Source organism: Pocillopora verrucosa, chromosome 5 (assembly GCF_036669915.1).
Source record: "Pocillopora verrucosa isolate sample1 chromosome 5, ASM3666991v2, whole genome shotgun sequence".
NCBI lineage: Eukaryota > Metazoa > Cnidaria > Anthozoa > Scleractinia > Pocilloporidae > Pocillopora > Pocillopora verrucosa.
The window spans coordinates 27,428,292-27,451,383 of record NC_089316.1 but is presented as its reverse complement, the minus strand read 5'-3'; the positions used below and the strand labels follow the sequence as shown (position 1 = coordinate 27,451,383).

At 39.3% G+C, this 23,092-nt stretch overlaps 1 protein-coding gene and 1 long non-coding RNA gene across 2 annotated transcripts; one reads left to right on the top strand and one right to left on the bottom strand.

Annotated features, from left to right (window-relative positions):
- Positions 1 to 676: 676 nt before the first annotated feature.
- Positions 677 to 3,837, top strand: LOC136280990 (uncharacterized). Its single transcript, XR_010717511.1, has 3 exons — positions 677 to 868; positions 1,059 to 1,218; positions 3,593 to 3,837. It is a non-coding gene; the product is annotated as an uncharacterized lncRNA (long non-coding RNA).
- Positions 2,548 to 19,695, bottom strand: LOC131777512 (adenylate cyclase type 3-like). Its single transcript, XM_066167065.1, has 24 exons — positions 18,757 to 19,695; positions 15,585 to 15,734; positions 14,936 to 15,066; positions 14,669 to 14,780; positions 14,350 to 14,474; positions 14,108 to 14,269; positions 13,421 to 13,592; positions 12,865 to 13,011; positions 12,333 to 12,373; positions 12,071 to 12,124; positions 11,864 to 11,924; positions 11,044 to 11,141; positions 10,619 to 10,706; positions 9,990 to 10,106; positions 9,200 to 9,301; positions 8,451 to 8,626; positions 6,882 to 6,966; positions 6,697 to 6,738; positions 6,334 to 6,453; positions 5,807 to 5,953; positions 5,019 to 5,111; positions 4,423 to 4,540; positions 4,148 to 4,272; positions 2,548 to 3,653 (listed from the first exon to the last, which is right to left on the bottom strand). The coding sequence occupies exons 1-24, from the start codon at positions 19,588 to 19,590 to the stop codon at positions 3,486 to 3,488; spliced, it is 3,468 nt and encodes a 1,155-aa protein (XP_066023162.1). The 5' UTR covers positions 19,591 to 19,695; the 3' UTR covers positions 2,548 to 3,485.
- Positions 19,696 to 23,092: the final 3,397 nt, after the last annotated feature.

The window sequence follows — 23,092 nt, the reverse complement described above, 5'->3', positions numbered from 1 at the left end:
CCAAACGAAGTTCAAACGATTACTTTTCGGAAAAGATATCATTTCTTCAAAGGAATAAAATTAAACACGCCGAGAAAAGCAGCATCAGCTATCGCCAACATGGCGTTATGTATAAATTTTAGTAGTGGGAATTTAGCTTACAGTTGCAACTGATTTGTCTCCTCTTCCATTTGTTTTTGTCGTTCCAATACGGACTGGATGATTTCCTTTTCCTCCTCGGTTAAATTCGAGAGATCTGGCGGCGGTGGAGACGCCGGTAATCGAAAACCAGCCATTTTCCTCATCCTAAACAAGGAACGTCAGGAGAAACCTTGAGCGAATTTGTGGGGATTCGCCTCAGAACGGCGAACAAGTCCACGCTAAACAGAAAGTTGAGCTCCTAAGATGCTGCAAATCGCTATCTAAGTTGATGCTCAAGCTTCCACGTTTCCACTTCCATCGTAATTTTTCATTCATTCTTTACAAAATTCTCTCCATGCCCAGCAAAAAATTATTGTTAAAACCACAACACTGCCTATATTCCGTGTAAAACTTGACATATATGCTAATTTTAGCACCGGCCGAATGGCGCAGAAATCGGTAATCTTCGGAGACTGTCGGTAATCTCCGGAAAACTAGTGGAAGTCACGAAGCAACGCGAAGTAGTAAAGTGCTCTTGAAACGTACGGAAAGGAAAGGATGATTCGCCGTGGCGTCCCGCAAATTCAACATTTTCGTGCATTAGATCAGTTTTACAGGAACATAGCGTGACCGAAATTACGGGATTAATCTGGTTGGAAAACGTCTCTGGTAACTAGGCTACCCAAGGTTATCAAAAAAAGTTGCCTGCGAAATTGGAATTAACTTGATAATTGCTGCATTACTCAAGGTACTAGACGGTTTAGTTCAAAATTGACTTGTTTAAAACATTTGATCCAAAAAGTTAGCCATACAGTAACCCAAATATTGCGAAAATTATGTAAGAAAGCACCGCAAGAAATTTAGCGCCGAAGTCTTCTCTCTGTTAGCCATTAAAGGGTTTTACTTTACTTATCAACTTTGATTGACATTTTGTTAAGTGTCAGCACCTGCTCCATGGCTGAGTCACGCTATCAATACTGAGCTTCTGAAAACGGACTAATCAGAATGCTACATATACACTAGAGTAGGACTGGGGCGACTGAAGACCTTGGCCTCAGAGATACCGAGATTATGAGTACTTGGAAAGGCGAGACAAAGGTAAACTTGTCAGCTACAAGGTCACACTGTGAGTTTTTTTGCTTTCGGTACACGTTTTTGAAGAGACACGTTGTTGTTTAAGACTTCCCCGCGTCTTATGAACCAAAAAGAGACCATGTGCTATCTGTTTTAGTTAAACAGGGGACCACTCTTCATTTATCGGGAGAGGGGGGGGAAGGGATCGGAGGAATTTTGGGGGGATGGGGATCACATACTTTTCGGGGGGGGAGGGGGGAATTACTACTACAGAGCCCTGAGGGAGGATCATGTAAATTATGGGCCAATTACCCGTGTGATTGGCTCCTGATATAATTTTTTTTTTCGTGGCAGAGAAACAGCAGAGAAACTAAACTGAGAAAACTTTTTTCTAACTTTAGAGTCCATTTAGGACTTAGTAATGCTTTAAACTTGGATTTTAGGGCAATGGCATACAAAATTATGTAAATTAACCTTTCGTGAACTCAGCGATACGTATAAGAAGCTTCCGCAGACTGTTGATCAATCTATCAATTCAAAAAGGTTTTTTATCCGTGTATGCGAAGGCTGAACGTACATCTCATCAAAACACTTAACAGCAAGTGCAATTTTGCGAATCTGTCTAATTTGAGTTAATCAATTTCAAGTCACGTTCATAGATGTTATGTCTTCGTTCAAAGCATTTTCATTATTTTCAATCAACTTGGTATGTCGGATATTATTTCTGTGTCACTAATCGAGTCCCTAATTAAGCCAAAATGCAAAAAGATTCTTATCTTGTGACGCTAGAGTTAAGTGATGCGTTTTTTTACAGTGTCATATATATATATATATATATATTTTTTTTTTGATCTTTCTAACGCAAAAGTAAGGTGTAGCAGATTGAATCGTTTCATTTCGCAGAGCTCTCTGAAAGGGGAGTCTCTACGGCCACCCTGGTATTTCACGTTGGCTTGTACTTTGAAGCTTTGCGCAGGGATCCAACTTTTGAATTTTCAGAAAGAAAAACAATTTGATGATTGCCTGTATTAAATTAATGCGATAGGTTTTTATCTCCAACTTGATTTTGGCGGATAAACCGGAAAAAAAAATCGTTACACGAGTGTCACTATTGTTAGGTTGGGGATAGAACGCTGTACCAGCTATTTTTGGCTCAGAGGAGAGGGGAACTTTGTCTTCAGTGAGGTGTCTTAATAGCATTTGAGGGAATACCACGTCGTAATGTCATTTGAGGTCATCGCTATTTTGGCAAGGGGGAGGAGTGACACGAGTGCCTCAGAATACCAACACCCCTCCCCTAAGCTGCTACTGTCGAGTTCAGCTGATTTTGGATTCTGATATTTTTAAGTTTTATTTCGGTGATTTTGTCCCGCTGATATTTAATTAAATTAAAACATGGCCCATCCAAATTTTGTGACAAAAAGACAAATACAGAAAGGATTTATAATATAAACCATCACACCCACCCACTTCCCCGATTAATACAATCGAGGCCCAAAGAATTCATGATCAAAGATTTTCACTCCACCTACTCTATTTACACTCGTTATATCTCTAAAATTTACATTTCAGATTTCGTTCCTAAAATGTATCTGGAATGATACTTATTCTCTTAAAAATGAACAGACATCAGAGCTTACGGTGTGAATCACGAGTATGGCTTTGCTATTTTCTGCTCTCTGACGGATAGGGAAGATTAGAAATCTTAAATCCGAAAAGTTTTTAAAACTTTCACAAAGTAGCGCCCGCTGATTCCAGTCAGCGGCTATTCGTACATTTCATGTCACGGCAAATATTAGTTTTTTACATACGTATGATACAAATCTAAATTCGTTATTGATAGGATATAAAAACCCTTTTTTTTTTCAAAATAGTATTCGCTAATAAATCCGTCGGCTATGTCTGACTCTGTGAGCTTCGAATGAACTCTTTACAATATTTCTAGAGTGTGCAAGGTATGAATTAACAACAGTCAGTTTTTTAACCAAAAGCATTCATTTTCACTGTCGACCATTGAGTCATCAGCTTCGAATGTTTGGCGCGAGAAGTCTGGGGAGGGTAAAAGATACTCTCTACGGAGGGATAAGGTGTCAGCCCTCCCCATGCCCAGCACTCAGAGTTGTTTTACCCTCTCCAGAGATCTCTTTTGGCAAATAAATCCAAACTACAGCCTAGCGATCGAATGTCACAACCCAACGGGTTTAACTTGGCGCCAAAATTTCCCAGGACTATTCACAGTCCTTTTCAGGCGTATATGACGCGACACTTAGCACGTGACCTCAAAAGGCACATTAAATTGCCACCATATTTGGCAAGTTGAGGTGCACTGTTTTTTTCTTAGCTTCTCTTCCAGTGAGATAATACGTAACCAACTGTCCTTTTCCTTTGACTTTTACAGGTCCGCGGTAGATGAACTTAAAGCCCCTGTCTTTCAGAATCTCATACGTCTGCTCTGTAACCTGCAAAAACAACAGCAAGTTCCTCTAAATCATTGAAGCCGCCACGCGAGTGTCGCAAGCAGGCTTTGACACGCGCGCGAAGTTCGCACGTTTCGAGACGGTCAGCGATGCGAGGTTTAAGAAGCTCAATGCCGCAACGCTTTTGAGAGCCTCCTTGCAGACTGCGCAATTTATTGGTTATGGAAAAAAGTTTCGGTATATACATTTGCAGAAAAATAAACATATGTAAATGACATTTGAAAGGAAAGCTTCCTGGGGAAGCTAATCTGTTGAACTCCCGTTTTAATATTGTTGGGTTACGGTCTTCATCAAATCATCTTTGTTGGCAAAATTTTTCTTCAACAAGCTTTTCCCTTAAAATTTCTCGGCCCAATAGCTAGCAAGACAGTACTACACATTCGTAGCATCGGTGTTGAAATTTCTAAGTAGTGCTATGAAAAATTTTCCATGTTCCATCTACCTTTTGCACCTCTCAACTAAGAAACAATACAAACCTGCATATAGCCAGCTTTTCCAGTACTTTCCATCCTGCTTGCAACATTTACCGTGTTGCCCCAAATGTCGTAGTGCGGCTTTTTGGCGCCAATTACTCCGGCTACAACAGGACCTTGACAGATTCCTTAAAAAAAAGAAAGGAAAATTGTTAATTAGAAATACCGAAGGTTTTGGAAACGGACTTTCACTTTCTCTTCGTTTGTCCAAGTAGAGCCACTCTCGACTTGTTTACTTTCTATAAACTTATGGAGGGAAACTAAATGCGATAACTCACCCACTCTTAGGACAAATTGATTGAAGCATTCTGCATTGATAGAATCCAGTTTGTCTCTTAAGGCAAGTGCAAAGTCCACAACCGTCACAACTTGTTCCCAGTTCTCACTGTGTTGAGACTGAACATTGAAACAAAAAACAATAAGTACCCGGATCTGAACAGCAGTACCAACTTTTTCGTTCTGTTACTATTGCTACCAAAAATTAGACCGACGATTTTCCGCGAAGGCCTGCAATAATCTTGTTTTGCTATCATATCTTGACAAATTAGTGATAGGCCTAGCTTCTAAGTTTCGTCATGTTTTCAATTCCTCTTAGGGACGAGCCTGGCGGGAGGGAGGAAGCTTAGAGAGTTTTAGAGGATCACATGGTTTTCAGAGGGGGGAGGAGAGGGAGGGGGGGATCAGTCGTTGCTCACAGAGTATAAAGAGGGAATTATAGTAGACTGACTGCCAATCAGGGGGGGTGGGGTGGGGGTGGTCATTAGAATACTATAGAGCCTTGGGGGGGGGTTTATTCTGACACAACAAAAATCCTTCTTTACAAGTTGAGGAGTTGAGTTGTAGTATGTTGGTCCTTGTTCTTTATCTTTTTTACCTCACATTCTGGTTTGAGTCCTGCAGCCGCCATATAAGTGCTCTTGATCGTTTTGATTTTCTCAATACTTCGAAATCTTGCCTCTGCCAGAACCTGGAAAACAAATGAAAATTAAATAATATATCTTCAAATTCGATAAACTTCCATTAACATTTTGATGGAGTAATTTTCAATTGAGGGCAGAAAGTAAGCCGGGATTGCATTGGTTTTGTTTTATTTTGCTTTGTGATTGGTCCAGAAAACTCACACCTCTCTCTCTCTCTCTCTCTACCAATCAGATGCAAAACTAAAACCAATCACGACTTGGTGCCTGCATTTTCCCGCGCTTTAGGCAGATTATTGTTTTTTTTGCTTTGTTTTTGGTTTTACGACACTCAATTGAAAAGCGCTCAAAGATTTTAACATACCAATAACCAATTCAAGCCCTTGCAAGTTTGTTTGCAAGTGCTCAGGTTTTACGAAGGATACCCCACGGGGGGGGGAGGGAGGGGGAGGCAGCTGCCTCGTTTCTAGGAACCATATTAACCCTTTCACTCCCATGATCTCATGAGTAATTCTCTTTACTGTCTGCTATATATTTCTTATGATGTTATTTTGGAGAATTTGGTATTGGATCAATTATAGTCCTTAAATTGTCATTTTTCTTTATTCTCATCACTTGCCTGATTGATATTGTATTGATATTGTAAGGAGAAATTCTGTCTTGGTCACTCCTGGGAGTTAAAGAGCTAAGTGAATGTCAGTGCAAAGGTCGTGAATTTCTTGTGTTACTATTAGTTTCACCATACCTCGTCAAAATCGTTTATGATCTCGTTCAAGAACCTAATGCATTCCTTTCCACCATCGTTGATTTGATCTTCAGAGTAAAACTCGTCAAAGTTTGGAATCGAAGCAAACATGACAGTCACGTACTTGTACGACTGGCTGTACAGGTCCTGTCACGCAAAACAAAAGAAATATGTCATGCAACGATATGATTTCAACTTGACTTTGTTTCGTTACTATTAAAATATTTCGAGTTAAGGGCCCAATTTCATTCCAGTTCATGAGAGCTTTGAGTAAAGCTGAGACGTTTGGGATTTTTTCAACAGATCATGTAGAATTTGTCCATAAACCGAACAAAGTCAAGTTTTGTTTTCACACAATTACCACCGTGGGTCTTCAACCAATGAAAGACAAGCACTAGATGACTTGGCGCGAGTGGTAGAGTTTCCCGCGTTTTCTTGGCCAATCACGTGAAGCCTACACCATGATTAGGTTTGAGAGATAAACCATAATACTCACAAATATGAAAATGACGCAGCATCCAACCTACCGTTTCGTCTTTATTCTGATGTTGAAGAAAATAATCCGCCACGTGTTCAGGTAAAATGTTATTCACTAACTTTTGATTTCTTTCCCTGATTTTTTCTAATTCTGTTTTCTTTTCAAAAGCCTGCAAAAAAAATCACATCTTGCACCTCAAAAAAGAGTTTCCCGAAGCGCGCTCTAAAGGAGTCTGAAGAAATAATCGGAAGGTCGTACGTTCGAGCAGTCGGAGTTCTTTTTTTCTCGAGTATGCCCGTGTCTTTTATTGAATAACCTCGTTTTTCATTTAAAAAGTTTTCCTTTCGTATATAAACGCAAAATGACTCGTGGCACAAAGAGGTTGATTATGGAATCAAATATTCAAGCATACCTCCATTTTCCACAAGAACAACAGACGTGCAGTTCGCTCAGCCTGAAAGAGACATTTGTAGACATTAGCCAGGTGTGTGTAACATATGCGCGCACGTGTCTTAATGAAGACCACACCCACTTCTACAGCCTACTCAATCATTGAAAAAAGTGAAACATGGGTATTTTACTCAATTTATCTCTTACTTGTCGGCCATGAAGGACAAGGATGCAAAAACAGAGCCCCATGATGACAGACGAAAAATACTTCTTTGGAACAAACGATGTGTGTCTATGGAGAAAGATCAGAGAATAAAAACGAATTAAAACAGTTAAGCAAAAGAGGGAACTGTACATGTACAGACTGGGACGAAAGACGAGACAATGTAAAGGAAATGAATGGGTCGGCGAGAAAGACGTACAATTCTTTTTCATTTTTGCTTTCTTCAATCTAACCCCTCCCCCCCTCCGTGCCTATTCCCTCATCTCTTTTCCCTAATTCCCTATCACTCGTCCCCCATCCCCCATTGCAACCCTATTCCCTACCCCCATCCATCGTTCTCTATCCGTTGTACACTTTCTTCTATTCCCATTCGCTATCCCTTATCCCCCTTTCCCCTATTCCCTATCCTCCTTTCCTCGATCCCTTTTCCCCTATTTCCTATCCCCTACCCCCTATCCCCTGTCCCTTATCCCCAATCCATCCTTTCCCCTATCCCTTTTCCCTATCTCCCTTTCCTCGATCCCTTTCCCCATCCCACTATTTCCTATCCCCTACTCCCTATCCCCTAATTCCTTATCCCCTATCCACCCTTTCCCCTATCCCTTTTCTCCTATTCCCTATCCTCGATCCCTTTTCCCCTATCCACCCTTTCCCCTATCCCTTTTCTCCTATTCCCCATCCTCCTTTCCTCGATCCCTTTTCCCCTATCCCCTATTTCCTATCCCCTATCCCTTATCCCCTATTTCCTATCCCCTATCCCTTATTCCTTTAACCCCTATTCCCTATCCACCCTTTCCCCTATCCCTTTTCTCCTATTCCCCATCCTCCTTTCCTCGATCCCTTTTCCCCTATCCCTTATACCCTATTTCCTATCCCCTATCCCTTATCCCCTATTTCCTATCCCCTATCCTTTATTCCTTTAACCCCTATTCCCTATTCACCCTTTCCCCTATCCCTTTTCTCCTATTCCCTATCCTCCTTTCTTCGATCCCTTATCCCCTATTTCCTATCCCCTATCCCTTTTCCCTTATTCCTTATCCCCTACTCCCTATTCAGCCTTTCCCCATCCCTCTTCCTCTATTCCCTATTCCCTATTCCTTTTCTTACTCAGTTGCTCAAAAGTTGGGACAATCGGGACAGGCATATTCCCCAGTCGCCCATTTCCTTCCCCTACCCCTTGTCACCTATCCCCGGTCCCCCGTTCCCTGTCCCCTATCCTCTATCCTCTATCCCCCGTCCCCTGTTCTATATCCCCTATCTTTTTTGACTAAATCCATCCAGCACGATGTTCCTCACCTCAAGCCTATCCTTCGCTGTTTCTGCCTTTACGCTCCATAAAACCAAATACCTCCTCTCTCCTAATCCATTCTCTCTATCCATATACGCTATGTCCTATCCGTCGTCCCCATCCCTATTTCAATCAGCTAACCCTGATCTCCTGCCCCCCCTTTGTCTTATCTCCTATCCCCCTGTCCCTAGCCCTAACCTGTATCCATCCAACATCATATCCTTTTAACTTGCTGTGTACACTAACAATCAAGTTAGAAACTTACTCATGGCTATAGTGCACATAAGCGTCGTAGTTGTCGTAAATGTCTTGTTGAACAAATATGTTGATGGTGCAATAAGTGAGTAACACACCCAGTGTTAATAAAACCTTTAGTGAATGACTGAGTTGGACTAGCACCGAGATTCCTACTAGGATCAGGATACCATTGTAGGAGAAATACTAGAAACAAACAAAATTAAACGAAACATAAAGTTAAACAACATTTATTGGAGGAGAAAATAACAAATAACCTAAAAATCAGCGAGAGTGACGCAAGGGGGTGTTTGAATTTTTCCATCTAATCCGGTTTTGAAGTGACTCTGTAGAAACGATCGCCTTTTCTAGTCACCAGAAAAAAAATGTGCGGAAAGGCTAGGTCAGCAAAACCTCGAGAGGATAATATCTTTATTTCAAAATGTATCAGTTGAAAAAATCTTTTACTTCACAAAGTGAACTTGGTATGGAAGGTAATAACCGCTCACAACATTTCCCGAATCTCTCTCATTTTCTTCAATAGGAAAAAAAAAAGCAATACTTGACTTCACGTTAAGATTTCCATTTCCAAAGCTCTTGCCATTCTCAAAGGCGGAGAAGTGTGGCAGAAGAGGCAGATATTGTCGAATCTGAAGTTTCAGCCACCTCCACCTCGTCCCAGTCCTCCGAGGGGCAGAGAAAGAGACAAGGCTTCCTTTAAAAGACTAGGGCCAAGAGACAGTTCACTTTCCAGTTACTGAGCTTTGTGCAACTACGTACCTGAGGGTATTCACAGGACGGACTTAAAGGATCAAGATACTCTGATCTGTTATATCTAAGCGCCACATCTGTTTTGTCCAGTTTCGTTGCTGTACAACCAAGCTGAGGAGGGCGTGAAAAACAATCACATTAAGTTACCTGTCTGTTCTGTGCTTTTGCACAGCGGTCAAACGTGTGCGCAAGTGCTAACGTTATAATGACGGTAACGTGCTTTCAAGCTGTTTGAACCAGGTTGTCGTACAAGCCAGTAAGTCACGGTGTTTTAAAAGTAAACAACTTTTTTTTTACAAAGCTCAAAGTAAAATGGAAAATCACAGAATACTCATAGCTTTGTCCTCGATTAGCCTCAAGGTTTTCTCTCACCCTATTTTTTTCCTTGAAACAATTTATAAGCACGCTTCAGTTTTTTCGCATGTTTTGCGTGATAACGAAACAGTCCTTTGAAACAGTGCGCGGGAAATCGGTGCACAGTTAGCCAGAGTTGATTCCCTTACACATGCCCGGCGTTTAACCGCTGTTCTTAGTTTGCATGTCCTTCTCGTTTTCAACGTAGCATATAGGTTACGCGTCTAGAAAACATTTTAACGACTCAGCTAATATTTTGTTTGCTGTCTTTCCTGAAAAATACCAAAGTTACAAAATAAATTCGGGGACATAGAGATGATGGGTTCATATATTCAGTTATCGTTCCAGAATGGCTTATAATTTAGTTTTTCTCCTACCCAGACCTCGCACTGAAAATGTCAATCATATAAGGTTAGACCTGGGTACGAAATTGAGGGAAGCTTACCATGTCAATCAATTCTGTTCCAGCCAATAATGATACGCTTAAAGCAGCGAGAAGCGTCCGAGCTGGTTTACTGTTATCGAGGACGTTTGAAATATCCATCAAGAACTTGGGGAAACGCTGAAAAAAATATTCCATATATGGATAAATTCTTTAATGGAGTAGGTCCGTGTTTGAAGAAAATTGTTTCTTAGGGAGGTAAACATTTAGCGAACGTGTTGGACTCGGAAGAAATCTAAGGACTGCGTTAGATTCAAACTCTGGCAATGTATGATTTCGCAGTTCATTACTCTGCAACTGAGCCAAAGAGAATTCAGCGGTGAACCAGTCACCCATCCAACAAGAGCTTATCCGTCTAGGAGTATCACTACTCCTCCTTGGATGCAAGTTCACCACAAAGTTACCCTCCAACATTTCATCAGGCTTGCCTGACAATTCATTGGTAGCCATTGAAAATAAAATGCTTTGCCTAAGAACACATTGACCCGGCTACGAATCCAGCGCACTAACCACTTCGCCACTGCGTCTATCGGTGATCCAAATTATGTACTTATTTCATTTGTTCCTTTGATATCTAAAACTAATGCCAGACATTGAATGATAAAAATCAGCAATAGAAAGCTGTCTCTCACCTTTGGAAAACTGAGAGCAGCTGTTAGGACCGTGGGAATTGCCAAGAACAGGAATCCCAAGGAAAACGTCAAATAGTTTCGTAAAGATCTGTGCGAGACAAAATTATCATGAGATACTTCGAAATATACCTTGCTTAAATGATCCTAATTTTTCTTTCGTATGCGTTGTGGAATTAATTTAACCGTCCCTTCATACCGGATCTCTACGACGACACAAAGACAAAAAGGTTGTTGATTGGCTTTCGGTCTGGCACTTTTCTCCATAGCAGTGGACAATGACTGTTCACTGTAGTGGAGGAAAACCTCCAACTTCCTCGAGATTGTCTTTCTTGAGACCGCAAGTGACAAATAGATGTCAATAAAATCTCTTCATTTCCAGTCCCCACTAACCCACCCTCCACCCCCCCCCCCCACCTCTTACTTACCTTGGTAAAATTGCAAGTTCAACAAAGAAACAGAAGACGATGATAACGCAGAGGCAAAACAGCGACCCTCCACTCATTTCTTGTTTTTCCAGGGCATACTGTAGAAACAATGCATGAGAAAATATTGTCAAAATGAAACAGCACTACCCAGATGTTAAAGCATAACCGTTTTGTCGTCAGGGCCCCTGTTGATACCAGTCTTATGACTGAAGGGGTCACCCTTTTTAAATGTCAATTATTATTATTATTATTATTATTATTATTATTATTATTATTATTATTATAAAAATGAAGTGGAGTATGGGAGAAGAACCTGAGTAACTTTCGATGGAATGCTAGATTCTCCTTTCAATTCTCTTTGTTCCCTTGTGAAACAGAGACAAAAGGCAAAATCTATATTCGAGGCAAATCGCCCATTCATCCGTAGCTTTTCCCAGCTTCCTTAGCTTGAAGTGACTGGGAGTATTACAACTACTCCTCCCTGCGTATGATGCTAGTCTATTGCAAAGTTACCCCCCCCCCACCCCCACTCCGCTCCCTCCCTCCCCTCCCTTAGCCGGTCATCAGGCCAGTATTCAGTTATACTCCTGAGTGGAGAGAGAGAGAGGTCGTGAAAGTAAAATGTTTCGCCCATGAATGTAATACAATAAGCCGGCCAGGTCTCGAGCCCAGACCTCTCCAACCGGAGTCCATCGCAGTAACACTACGCCACCGCGTCTCCCGATGTAAAACAGAGGGAGATGTTCATATTGCATCAAAAGTCACTTAGGCTTTTCTACCAAGGAGCTCTTCAAATAAATAGTGAAAATTTTGTTTTTACCTGGAACTCACAGTCACTTTCCACAAATCGTAGAGTAAAAGGATTCATTTTCTCCCTGACGCTAAAGAAAATTAAAGGATGAGAAAATTACTTACAGTGGAATACTGCAAAAATAAAATTAAAAGCCATAAATGAAAAGCTATGGTAGCTATTTCTTTATTCATCTCGCTTTTTTATGTGTGTATTTATGTATTTCAAAATCCATACCCTCCTGCTCTCTCATCAAGAACGTCAGACAACAGTTTGTTCAGATTTCTTTCACTGAAATAATCAACAATGAAGAACGTGTTAAGGAAGAACAAAGACATTTCAGCAGTAATTTTCAGAACCCACAGTTCTAAGAAATAAACAGAGTTTACTGTTGGTGTTTCCAGACTCTCTTTAAACATAATCATTGGAACACCAATGCAGCATAATCTCAAGATTTACTGATTTTGCAAAACAGAAAACATTTTTAGAAATTGCCAACCATGTTGCAGTCGAGGAGTCTGCCTTTTCCGACTCTTCCTCCTAAAATGAAGAAAAGATTATTTCACATCCAGTATTTACATAAAAAAACAAGAAGTTCGCATCTGACCAATCAAGAAGAAAGTAAGAAAATATAACCAGTATTAACCAATCAGTATTCAGGACAGAAACGTTGCGAACGCGCCAAGAGCGTGAAAATATGCAACCTGCGCCAATAGCGGGAAAGCATGCCGCCCGTACCAAGAGTGAGGTAACATGCAGCCTGCTCCAGTAACGGGAAAGCCTGCAGCACATGTAAAGAGTGGGAAACATACAGTTTGGTGTAAACTACGTTCTTGCTGAAGGACTGCTTGTTTACAGGATCACCTTTTCTCTTCTTGTATCAATTCAAATAGTACTTTTTAAAGACTGGTTTTAAAGTTTCTAAACGAGAGAGAGGAGATACATGATTCTGATAAGGAGAAACCAAACCCGTGATTTAGCTAATTGCGAGCGTCTTAAAGATAAATTGAGAGTGAAAATCAATCACTTACATCAAAAAGAGAAACCCTTCTAAACTCCATGTCTTCTCTGTTAATAATACGCTGTTTATCTCCCGTAATAAGCTCCACTATCGGCGACGACGTTCGTCTTTTTTCTTTTGAAGAAGGCTCAGTCAGCCACATGGCATCCACGCTTTCCTGCCAAAGTAAACAAAAAAATAAAATCTTTGCACTTTACATAGCAAATAGAAATAATTATGGGCCGTAAGAGACTTGCGTTCATAGGATTGAGGTTTTTCTTCGCGTCTTTCCAGTTGTCTTACCATATCATCCATTTATGACAGATAAATAAATTTATAGCACTTTTTTATCAAGCAACGTGAAACAAAAACCCAAGTAATCACGTCCGCCAATCAGAAGAAAGTAAATGTCAAGAGCAGCTAATGAGACCTGAAGCGCGGGAAAACGCGCGTAACCAAGTGTAATTGGTTTTATTTTGAATCTGAGTTGAAAATGGTGCGGGTTTTTAGGAAGTAAAACGAAGCAAAAGTAATCCCACGTTACTAACGGCACTCAACTAAAAATTCTCTTAAAGACGAAGACTCACCACGCTTGGGGATGAAGCTGTTTTATCACCGTCTTCGTTTTTTCTTGTCACAATCAGGAACGTTTTAACTCCTTGTTCTTTAATGAAATCATTTCTAGTGTGACCCTCACCCGGCTCGACATCGTAATCCAGTTTAACGCAGTTGTATGTGGGCTCTGATATGTGAACACGACTGTGAGAGAAAACGATGATTAGGGGAAAAACAACTTGATAAGGGCGTGGATAGCACAAGATTCCCTTCATCTTTAGCAAGAGGAAATGATAGCTAATGAAAATAAAACAGACTGATATGTTTGTAGTTGTCACTGAAAATATTTGTTCACGGTCCGCTTACTTGAAAAACCCCTCTGGGTCTCTGATTCATGTCACATTTTGAGATCAGCACCGAACAAATTTATAATGGCCATGAATAAGCAAGGCGGTATAAGAAATACTATCAACGGACGATGAAAAAAGTGGGGATGACACGAGGCGAGAGCTATTGACTGCAAACGCAGTGGCCTGGACTCAAGACCGTAACATTAGGGTTTAGTTTCTCGCCAAATCGACCTTGTTGCACACGTTCCTGCAACCGAGTTCCAAACCTCACTGGAAATTACGTGGATAACTTATTACCTCATCATACTCGAGTAAACGCGCGTTCCCACAAACAACCGCACAAGAAAATAATACTTTTATTATACCAACCCTGGTATTCCACCGGATTCCATGCTGTTAGCAAGTGTGACGTCATTTGACCAAGCATCAAATTGCCACTTAATCTTTCCCAGGACTCCGGCGAGCACAGATCCTGTATGGACTCCAACGCGCATATCTAAAGTTTTCACGCCGGTTTGTCGCCTGACCTTGCTGTGGGAACAGAAAAAAATACATCATTGCTATTCGTTCAAAAATATATATCACAAACACGGCGTTAGATGGCTACTCACGCTATGTGGCTTATCATGTCACGTCCCATTTCAACAGCACATTGCGCATGCGCTTTGTTGTCATCCAGGCCTGCGATGCAATAGTAACAATCTCCCAGAATTTTGATTCTTTGACAGCTGTTTTTCTGCATAAAAAGGAAGACAGAGTGAATGTCGACATATCAGAAACAGCGATATTAACTTCCGCCTGATAAGCTTGAGTATTCTCATTAGCTGTTTGCTGGATATTATATGGATATTATAGGGAGAAATTACATGCTAATCACTTCTAAGATTGAGTTTATAATTAGATAATTAGGTCAAATAAATAGGAACTTACTGTCCCAATCTTGTCAAAGTTAGCAAACAACTCGTTCAGTGTGATAATTAACTCCTCCGCTGTGCACTTAGAGGAAAGTTCCGTGAACCCAACAATGTCAGCAAACAGGATGCTGAAACGAAAAGGAAATCGTTTAAAATTTCATCTTAGCAGAGAGAACCTAAGTTTTACATTTCGCTGAGTTTTAAAGTTTTCTCACCAGTTCTCTTTGAAAAGTTAACCCTTTAGGGGTTTCCTCTCTAAAAGGGGATCAAAATCACAAATTACCTGCACTCCTGATGTCGTCTGATAAACAGTTTGTTAAAAGCTCCGTCTTTCAAAAATGTTCCATCATTTTCTAAGTCATTAACCATTTCTGTGGCTACGTGTTTGGGAAGGACTGAGTGAAGTAATCGTCTCTACAAGAAAAAAAGGGAAAAACTGCATTAACACGCTGTTAGGTGCTCTACAAAATGAAGAGTGCCAAACAGCGAGATAATGAAGCTTGGAATCAAACAAATATTTATTTCTTGTTCTAGATTAGTCCAAACGCACCACCAAATATAAAAATCCAAGTGATATTCCCCCGTTTTCAAACCCTACGTTCAATACGACAAGTCTTCGTTTAGAATTTAATTCAACAAGAAAGAGTGTTTTGCGGTTTTTACAGGAGAAAGGAAATGTTTGTTTGTGCATAAAGTCGTAACAGGGAACAATAAAAAGTGAACATTCCACGCATCAAGCTTTGTTCTCGGAGAGCTGTTTGCATCTCGTATATGATTGGCTGAGCCGTAGGTGTGGGGGGAGCCTTCCCTCACTTGAAGGGTAATTTTCCATCCCTCATAATCACGACACAGAATATTACGATGCAACTCTACCCAACTACTGGTGGTTACTAGGTAACGATGATTGACGTGCGGTTACCGGAATAACCCACCTGTTGTCGATTTTCCGATTCCAAGGCGATTTTCACCTCTAATGACTGCCTAGTTTCCAGAACAGATCTTCTTTGTCTTCTGTCAGCGATATAAGAATCTATAGCACCAATAATATTGCTGCAGACGAACAGAAGAATGTTTGCCCCCAGCTGTTGATAGAGCAAAAAAGATATGGATGAGATCGCCATAATTCTAATTATCTGTGAATTCACGATGGAAAGGATTTTTGATCAAGTTTGTTTTGGGTAGCTTGCCTTGGCAGTGAAAATTGTAAAATATGACAAGTTTTTCCTCTAAAAATATTTTTATTCAAAAGCTTGACAGCTTTTAAAAAAAGAGAAAAACCTGTCACTGATGAACTTTGCCAGACGGAATGAATTGCCAAAGACACCTGACAAAGAAATTACTGCTCATTTGAGGTAACCATTATTTATATTCTACAGTTTTACGTCGCAAGTGCAATTGAAAATCGACCTTCCTAATCTAGGTAGCAAACAGTAAAATACAATACAGTCAATACAGCCAAAAATGAAGAAAATCACATTAAAAGCTTAATTAAACTGAGGGAACACCGCCTCTTCCTTTGCAATCTGTCTACTTTGGACAGCTTCGTTAGTTCACATGAATATGTGTCCTACCTATTTATCAGAACGGGTACTTTTAGGCTATTACTTGACGCTGTCGAAGCCAACTTTTTCTGTGTATCTACAGTCAACTTCCGTAGTTAAAAGAGTTCTAATGTTGTTCAGGTAACCTTCATATTTTCGTTTTGGTTTCCAATATAAAAGTATAATCTATAGAGTCATTTATTCCTATCAAAATATTATCCCTTGTATTTGCCGAGCAGCAGGAGTTCATATCTCACTTCCTGAGAAACTCTTCAACTGCAAGACACATTGGGGAAAATTTCAGTCAACGATCACCCGTCTGTCATTAGGAAGTCAATAAAACAAAGCTGGGAGGAAAGGCTTTTGACAGGCCTTGATAAAATGTACAGTTTTTCAGCCAAGTCAGCTACGGGTTTCAACATTTTGTGCAACAAAAAGTGGTTCGCAACGCTTGGAAAAATAAAATTTTGTTCTGCCTCCAGAAACATCGTTAGCAAAATGTCGACCAACGGTTCAGATAACGTGACCGAGAAATAATAAAAAAAAAAGGTTAGTCGCAGATGTCCCGTGAAATCCATTTCAGGTGAATACAAAGGTTTCAAACTAGAAATCCTGGCGCCTGCTAGCCATATTTCCAGCCAAAATAAAAGCGATCTTTTTAAAAGAAAAATAAACTCCAGATTGTCACATTATTTGATGCAAATCGCAGATATTCAGGCCTTTTTTGATACGTTTGAATTTCTGATTCTTATTTTCAGTTGCGTGCAACAGTCTGTATCATATCACATATCAAGCCCGTGGGGAAAAACGAAAACATTCCGGCCGTTATCATCTTGGCAGCAACCGCTATTGTTAATTTACAAACAAAAATAGGTTTACTGTTTACAGCTGCGATCAGAAGAATCATAATGTTTTTGCTATATTCTTTTCTATCTTAATGGAAAATAATGATATCTAAAAGACGAATTATTTGCAATTAAAACCGAAATTGTATGAAATTCAGATGTTGCCAAGAGATATTAGATGGTCAATAAGCCTATTGAAAGCCGAATTTGACATCGTTGCGTTGGTCGATTTCAGGTTTGTCTTAAAGGAAGCTTTTAGAGTTTTAGCTATCTTTGACGAAACAATTCATTACTCAAATTACATCGCCGGTGATAAATTTTTCACGAAGACCGCTATTGGCGTTCCACTGCTAGTGACGCATTCTGTCTGCCATGTGACGAGGTAATAAGTTTCAAAGTCATTATGTACGAGAGACCTTTGTAAACAAAACCTATTGCCTCTCTCTTTCATTACAGCGCCATATGCAGGATGATATTTCTATTAATTCACAAAAGCTATTAGCTATAAAGCTTTTCACCGTAAAAAAGAACTCGCGTCTAAGTTTTCGTCAAGAAATAAATTAAACTCTTAAATAACTGGCTAGTCTTGATAGGGGTGTTTCCAGTATTATGCTCAAAGTAGAGTTTAATTATTTTGTGTTGCTAGGCTAGATACGGTAGAAACCCAAAATGATGAACTGAATACATTACGCAACCAGAAAATTTTCTTTCGCACTGACAGAATTAGTTTTTCAGGTCTAGCGTCAAACGCACGAATAAATTAAGTATTGGGTTATAGATTCAAAGACAATTTATGTTAAGTTTAAAATAACCGAAACTTTTACAGCAAATCTGCAAAACTAGGAATTTTTTTTCGCATTTAGTTCTTTCAATAAGCCATAATTTCGTCGGTTAACTTTGTGAAATTTGTGCTTTTAGCGCAAACGTTTTGGTCGTAAATAAGTCTGGTCACCGTAGCAACTCTACAAAACTCTGAGCGATAAAAAAAAGGTTAAATTTGGAAAAAAAACACTCTTGCTAAACCGTTGCGAAGAAACGAGTAAGTTTTGCATCATATAATGAGGCTCGTTTCGCTTATTTGCTCTTAAAGAGATGTTGCTGTAATAATATTAAGATTTTCTATTGTAAATATAGTGGCGCTTCAATATTGAGAGAAGGCGATCTCGAGAAACAACTTTAGCAGCTAATTTTGTGTGCGTGTCCGGTCAAACTAAGCAGAAGTTGAGATTGTTTTGCTCTACCTCACCAAGAAAATTGTCGCTCTTAGGTCGGCAAGAAAATGAGCAGTGAAAGTAAAGAAAGATTTTTATTTTTAAATACTAAGGCAAGGATATAAACATGAAAGGAAAACCAGATGGTTCTAGGTTTTCTGTATTGTGGCATCTCTCGCGGAAGACCGGCAATTTAAATCACACTTTGACATATATCTGCGCTAAAAGACGCGACATTGCGCGTGGTATAAATACACGGGTATGGTCCAATTTCGACGTCAAAACAACGAAATAAGACCTCGGAAGATCTTAATAGTGGGTAATTAGCGAAACCTTGCAAGCGTTCCTGATAGGGGACTGCAAATTCACTTTCATCATTCACTTCTCAAGTGGGCCGTTAGGTTGTTTCGACATCAGAAGTATAAATTTGCCACAACTAATAAGTTTTCTTGTTCGCCTACCGCGATTTTTAAAACTCTCCGAATTAGAAAACTTATATTTACTTACCTGCCTTCCAAAATACTCTTTATTCTGTGTAGCAAAACTGCTAGTGATAACTATATGTCCAACAGCAGCTAGGAGCGACATGGCAGCACACAGTGGCAAACTGGCGGGTAACATAACGTTTGTGATAAACATAAAAAACAGGAACATCCCAACGGAATCACTTGGCACTAGAGGATCGTAACCGATTGCCAAGTCCACTTGCAGCTGGAAGAACACTGTAAACCATACAATATAAGGCAGGAATTTAAAAACTCGAGCGGGAAAAAGCTTCAAAAAATACAGGATGATAAACGAGAGGTTTAGCGCGCAGAAGGTAGATGTCATTATAATTCGATTCACTTGTGTCGGGTTCGATTTGCTAAAAACCACGGAATACATTGTGATTAAACATAGATTGACCACAAAATCCAGTAAAATTATATACAAAATCCTGTCCAGTTTGTGTCGGCAGTAGTAGCGTTGGTAAATCTCTTCCAGTTGGTGAGATGAAAACTGTACTCTGAAACAAGCAGGCAAACACATCAATTTGCCGATTGATGCGAAAATAAGTCGCATTTTACTCGACTGTGCGTTGTTGTAAGAGCTGCTGTCTTTAGCAAAGGCAACTTTAACATTTGACGTACTGATCTTCGATTCAGAAATAGTTCTGTCACAATCGTGAGTTCTTGTGTTTATCGTTTTCAAGGAAGTACGAGTTCCTGAATTTTCTCCTTCCTCTGAGTGAGATTTCTTTCGTCCCTTGCAACTTTCCACCGCATTAATATTATTTTCAGTTTCGTCACTCCATTTCACAAACGCAGGCGAAACTCTCGCCGTTACCCCATTTTTCTTCATGATTTTTGATAGTTTTTTGTCACCCTTTTATGAAACACTTTTACCGCAAATTACCAGCTCGTGGCGGACTTTCATCGTATTTTTCATATGCGGCAATCAAACGAGTTTACACTGTCTACCACCTCACCACTGCGCTTATGCAAATATAAGTCAAACCTTCTGCACAAGTCTGATTGGTCATCTTAACAATGCCACGGTTGGAAGAAAATAAAACCCGTTGGCAGAATTTATTTGACTAGCATGTGTTTTACTTACAGGCAAAAATAAAGAAGTTAAAATTGTTGACTGTATTGTTGTTTTTTTTTTCGCTTAATAATCTCATGAAAATTTTAACTCAAAAGCGTCAATAAATTTTTTTGTTTTAATTAGTCTAAATTGAAACGTTTGCGTGCGAAGAACTGCTGTACACAACTTCGGAACAGTCATTTATTTTTTCATTTCGATAAAACACTCCTTTTTAAAGTGATAGAGTCCTTCGAGAAGAATTTGTACACCAATTTTCCATTCGTGTCGAATATGCAGATAAGTAAAATAAACTTCCCGTGTGTTATTTCGGTAGGGCTAATGACAATTTTTATCCTTTTACAAATTCGATGTCAAATTTTCATTTTAAAACCCGTTTCAGTAATATCAGATACGTGATATGAAAACTGACCTCGTTTGTTTCAGTCTCGATTCAGAGTGATATTGAGATCATTAAGGTACAAACTGTGTCAAAAACAAAAACTCGCTTGATTTCGGCAGCGATAGCTTAAGACAATTTATCTCCATTTTTTTTGCCAAAGTTTTTTGTGTTCGAAAATAAAACTGAATCCAAGGCACTTTATAACATCTATACCCATAATAGGGTATCACATCGATAGCTAGAAATGAAATATAACAATTGAAAAATCAGAGAAAGTATCATAGCATTAAATGGTGCCCGTTGGTCTCAACAAGAGGACAAGCAAAGCAAAAAATATCTTTTGAACAGAAGCGCCGTAAGTCTGATAACTATTACTGATTAAAAAAAAAAAAGTCGTGTTCCTTTTAATTAGTCTGACGATGGTTGTTTTGTAGCATATTCATTCCCTAAAAGTTTTTTGTAATTTTAATTTTCCTGCATTAGTTTCAAAGAGGGCGATTTTTCAGCAATGGATATTTTCAACAATTTCATCGCGCGCATAAAACGGGCAGAATCCAATAATTTGCAGTTGCCGTCAATTTGCATAAAACCTTTACTTCTTCGCCCAGAACCTCGAGCTTAAATGCTCAAAATAATATTACCCTAACTATTTTCCCAGTCAAAGTGCAATTTAGATTTTAAATGGTATAGAACTCGAGGAGCTAAAATTTATTGTCGGGCTATATCTACTAATAAAGACATTTGCACTTCGAACAGCGAAGGAAAATTAGTACAAATTGCTCCGGAAGGATCATTCATTTGATCAAAATTTAACCCGCAAAGAGGGAAAATTTATGAAGACAACAAATGCGCACCTGTGCTTGAACAAATATCGTATTAGTTTTTCCGACAAATATGTTATAATTAAAAACCGGCTCCAAGATGTTCTGTCAATTGGTGTAATTTCAGAGTTTAAAGCTTGCAATTCATCTTGTCTACAATTTGACGCAGGCGTTGATAAAAAATTTCTAGCAGAAAATGGAAACAAAGCGAGTTTAAAGCTTCCTTTGTTAAGAGTCTTTGGCCTTCACAGGGGAGGTGTCTTGAAAACAAGAACTCACTCGCGCACTTCATTCAAAAATCGCTCTGATTTGGACATAAAATTTACACCTTGGTGTCATATTTTGCTCCAAGATGCACATGCTTTTAAATATGAATTTAGGCAAGAAACAAAGTTCGAGAGAAAAATAAAAAAAATGGAAAAGTTTCGAAAGACGTGACGACGAATGACACTCCATGTTGTTGTTGCAGATTACAATCCTACAAATAATAGGCAAGCAAATTTGTACTAGCTGTTTTATTTTTCATATTTGAATCATGCTGTCAGTAGTTTCCTAGTAATTATCATTTAATTTTCTATTTGTTTTCAAGACCTGCTTTGTTTCGAGCGGAAATGCTATTCTATCGAAGGTCATTAATTTACTCATTGACAAACACAGAACTTTTGAACTGTCGTAGTTAATTAAAACAGCTACAGAATGGCCAATTTGTGTTCTCCAAAAATATAGAAAACGCGAATTCTTCCGTATTGCTAAGATTTGCATAGGTTGTTATCAAAAACAAGATACTTACATCTTGTGCAAACGTTTCTCGTCCATCTGTTTACAATCAAATTTGCATCTTGCTTCGTTCCATATTGTTTCAGTTTTTGTCTCAGAATTAAAATTAAGAGCTTCTCGAATTGACAATGAATAAGAAACGTTGCCATTTTGTTTTTGCTTTGCTATAATCTTTGTGAGTATCGAAAACTAGCGTGAAAAAAAAAGGGTCGATGTGTAAAATACTCCATGGTGAACAAATGTGTCATATCTTCTTTTCTGTTAATTTTACCCCCGAATAAATCAATTGGTCACATCAGTCAAACCAACCGGGAAATACGATTTAAAACGAGACAAATTTTCAAATCAATTTTTGCAGTTTTACTTCTTGGCTTTCTGTTTTTTTTTCTTATCCAATCTGCCACAAGAAAAATGTCTCAATTAAGTTTTGCTAAGGCAAACAAAAACAATGATGTATGTGATTATGACCCTTTACATCCCGACATCAGAATGGATATTCCTCTTAATGTTCCCTACACATTCCCTAAGGGGCTGACAAGGAGAGGTTTTTAAAAAATCAAGGGCTACTTAGGTTGCTGATCATTTCCTTTATTCTCAAGACCTTAATTAATGTGATTCAGGGGTGATATTGTAAGGAGAAATTAGATCCTGGTCATTACTATGGAATGAATAAACAACCCTATGCATTTTCGTAGTGTACCAAAAGCAGGTTCCTCAGTGGCTCGCTTCCCAACATTTCAAACAAGGAATATTTCGAATAATTTCCCTGTTAGTAAGAATCTCCTGTGAGTACCTAATTTTTCAACAGAAATAATTACTGCCACCTGCTTTTTGTACTAGCAGTCGAAACTTGCATGTGGTGTTTGAGGGGGAGGGGTGGAGGAGGAATGCGAACTCTTATTTACAGCGTTGAGGAGAGGGAGCTGGGTCGAGACGAGAAAACCTCTTTTCGTGCCACACACCATGCCTCCTGTCTGTCTCCCAACTTCCCCAAATCAGTCAGTTCTTCAGCACATGATGGCTTTAATGTTTAGCATAACTACGGTAAACGCTCAGATAGGCCCCTGAGGAACTTTGATTTGGGTGGGAGGTCCTACAGAGAATAGGAAGGAGGCTTACTTGAGAGAGCTCTTGCAAACGCCAGTCATCATTTTTCTTCTCTTTTGCAGCTCAGGATACTGTTTTTCAAAAAACCTGCATTGCAAACAGAAACTAGTACAAGCAGACTTTGTCGTGTAACGATATACATGAAAAAAATAACGCGCTTGTGATTGGCTGA

Coding starts and splice junctions, on each gene's coding strand:
- LOC131777512 (XM_066167065.1), bottom strand. CDS start 19,590: ATGAAGAAAAATGGGGTAACGGCGAGAGTTTCGCCTGCGTTTGTGAAA. Junction 11,925..12,070: donor CTTGATGAGAGAGCAGGAGG/GTATGGATTTTG, acceptor AATTTTCTTTAG/CGTCAGGGAGAAAATGAATC. Junction 5,954..6,333: donor ATCAGAATAAAGACGAAACG/GTAGGTTGGATG, acceptor TTTGCGTGACAG/GACCTGTACAGCCAGTCGTA.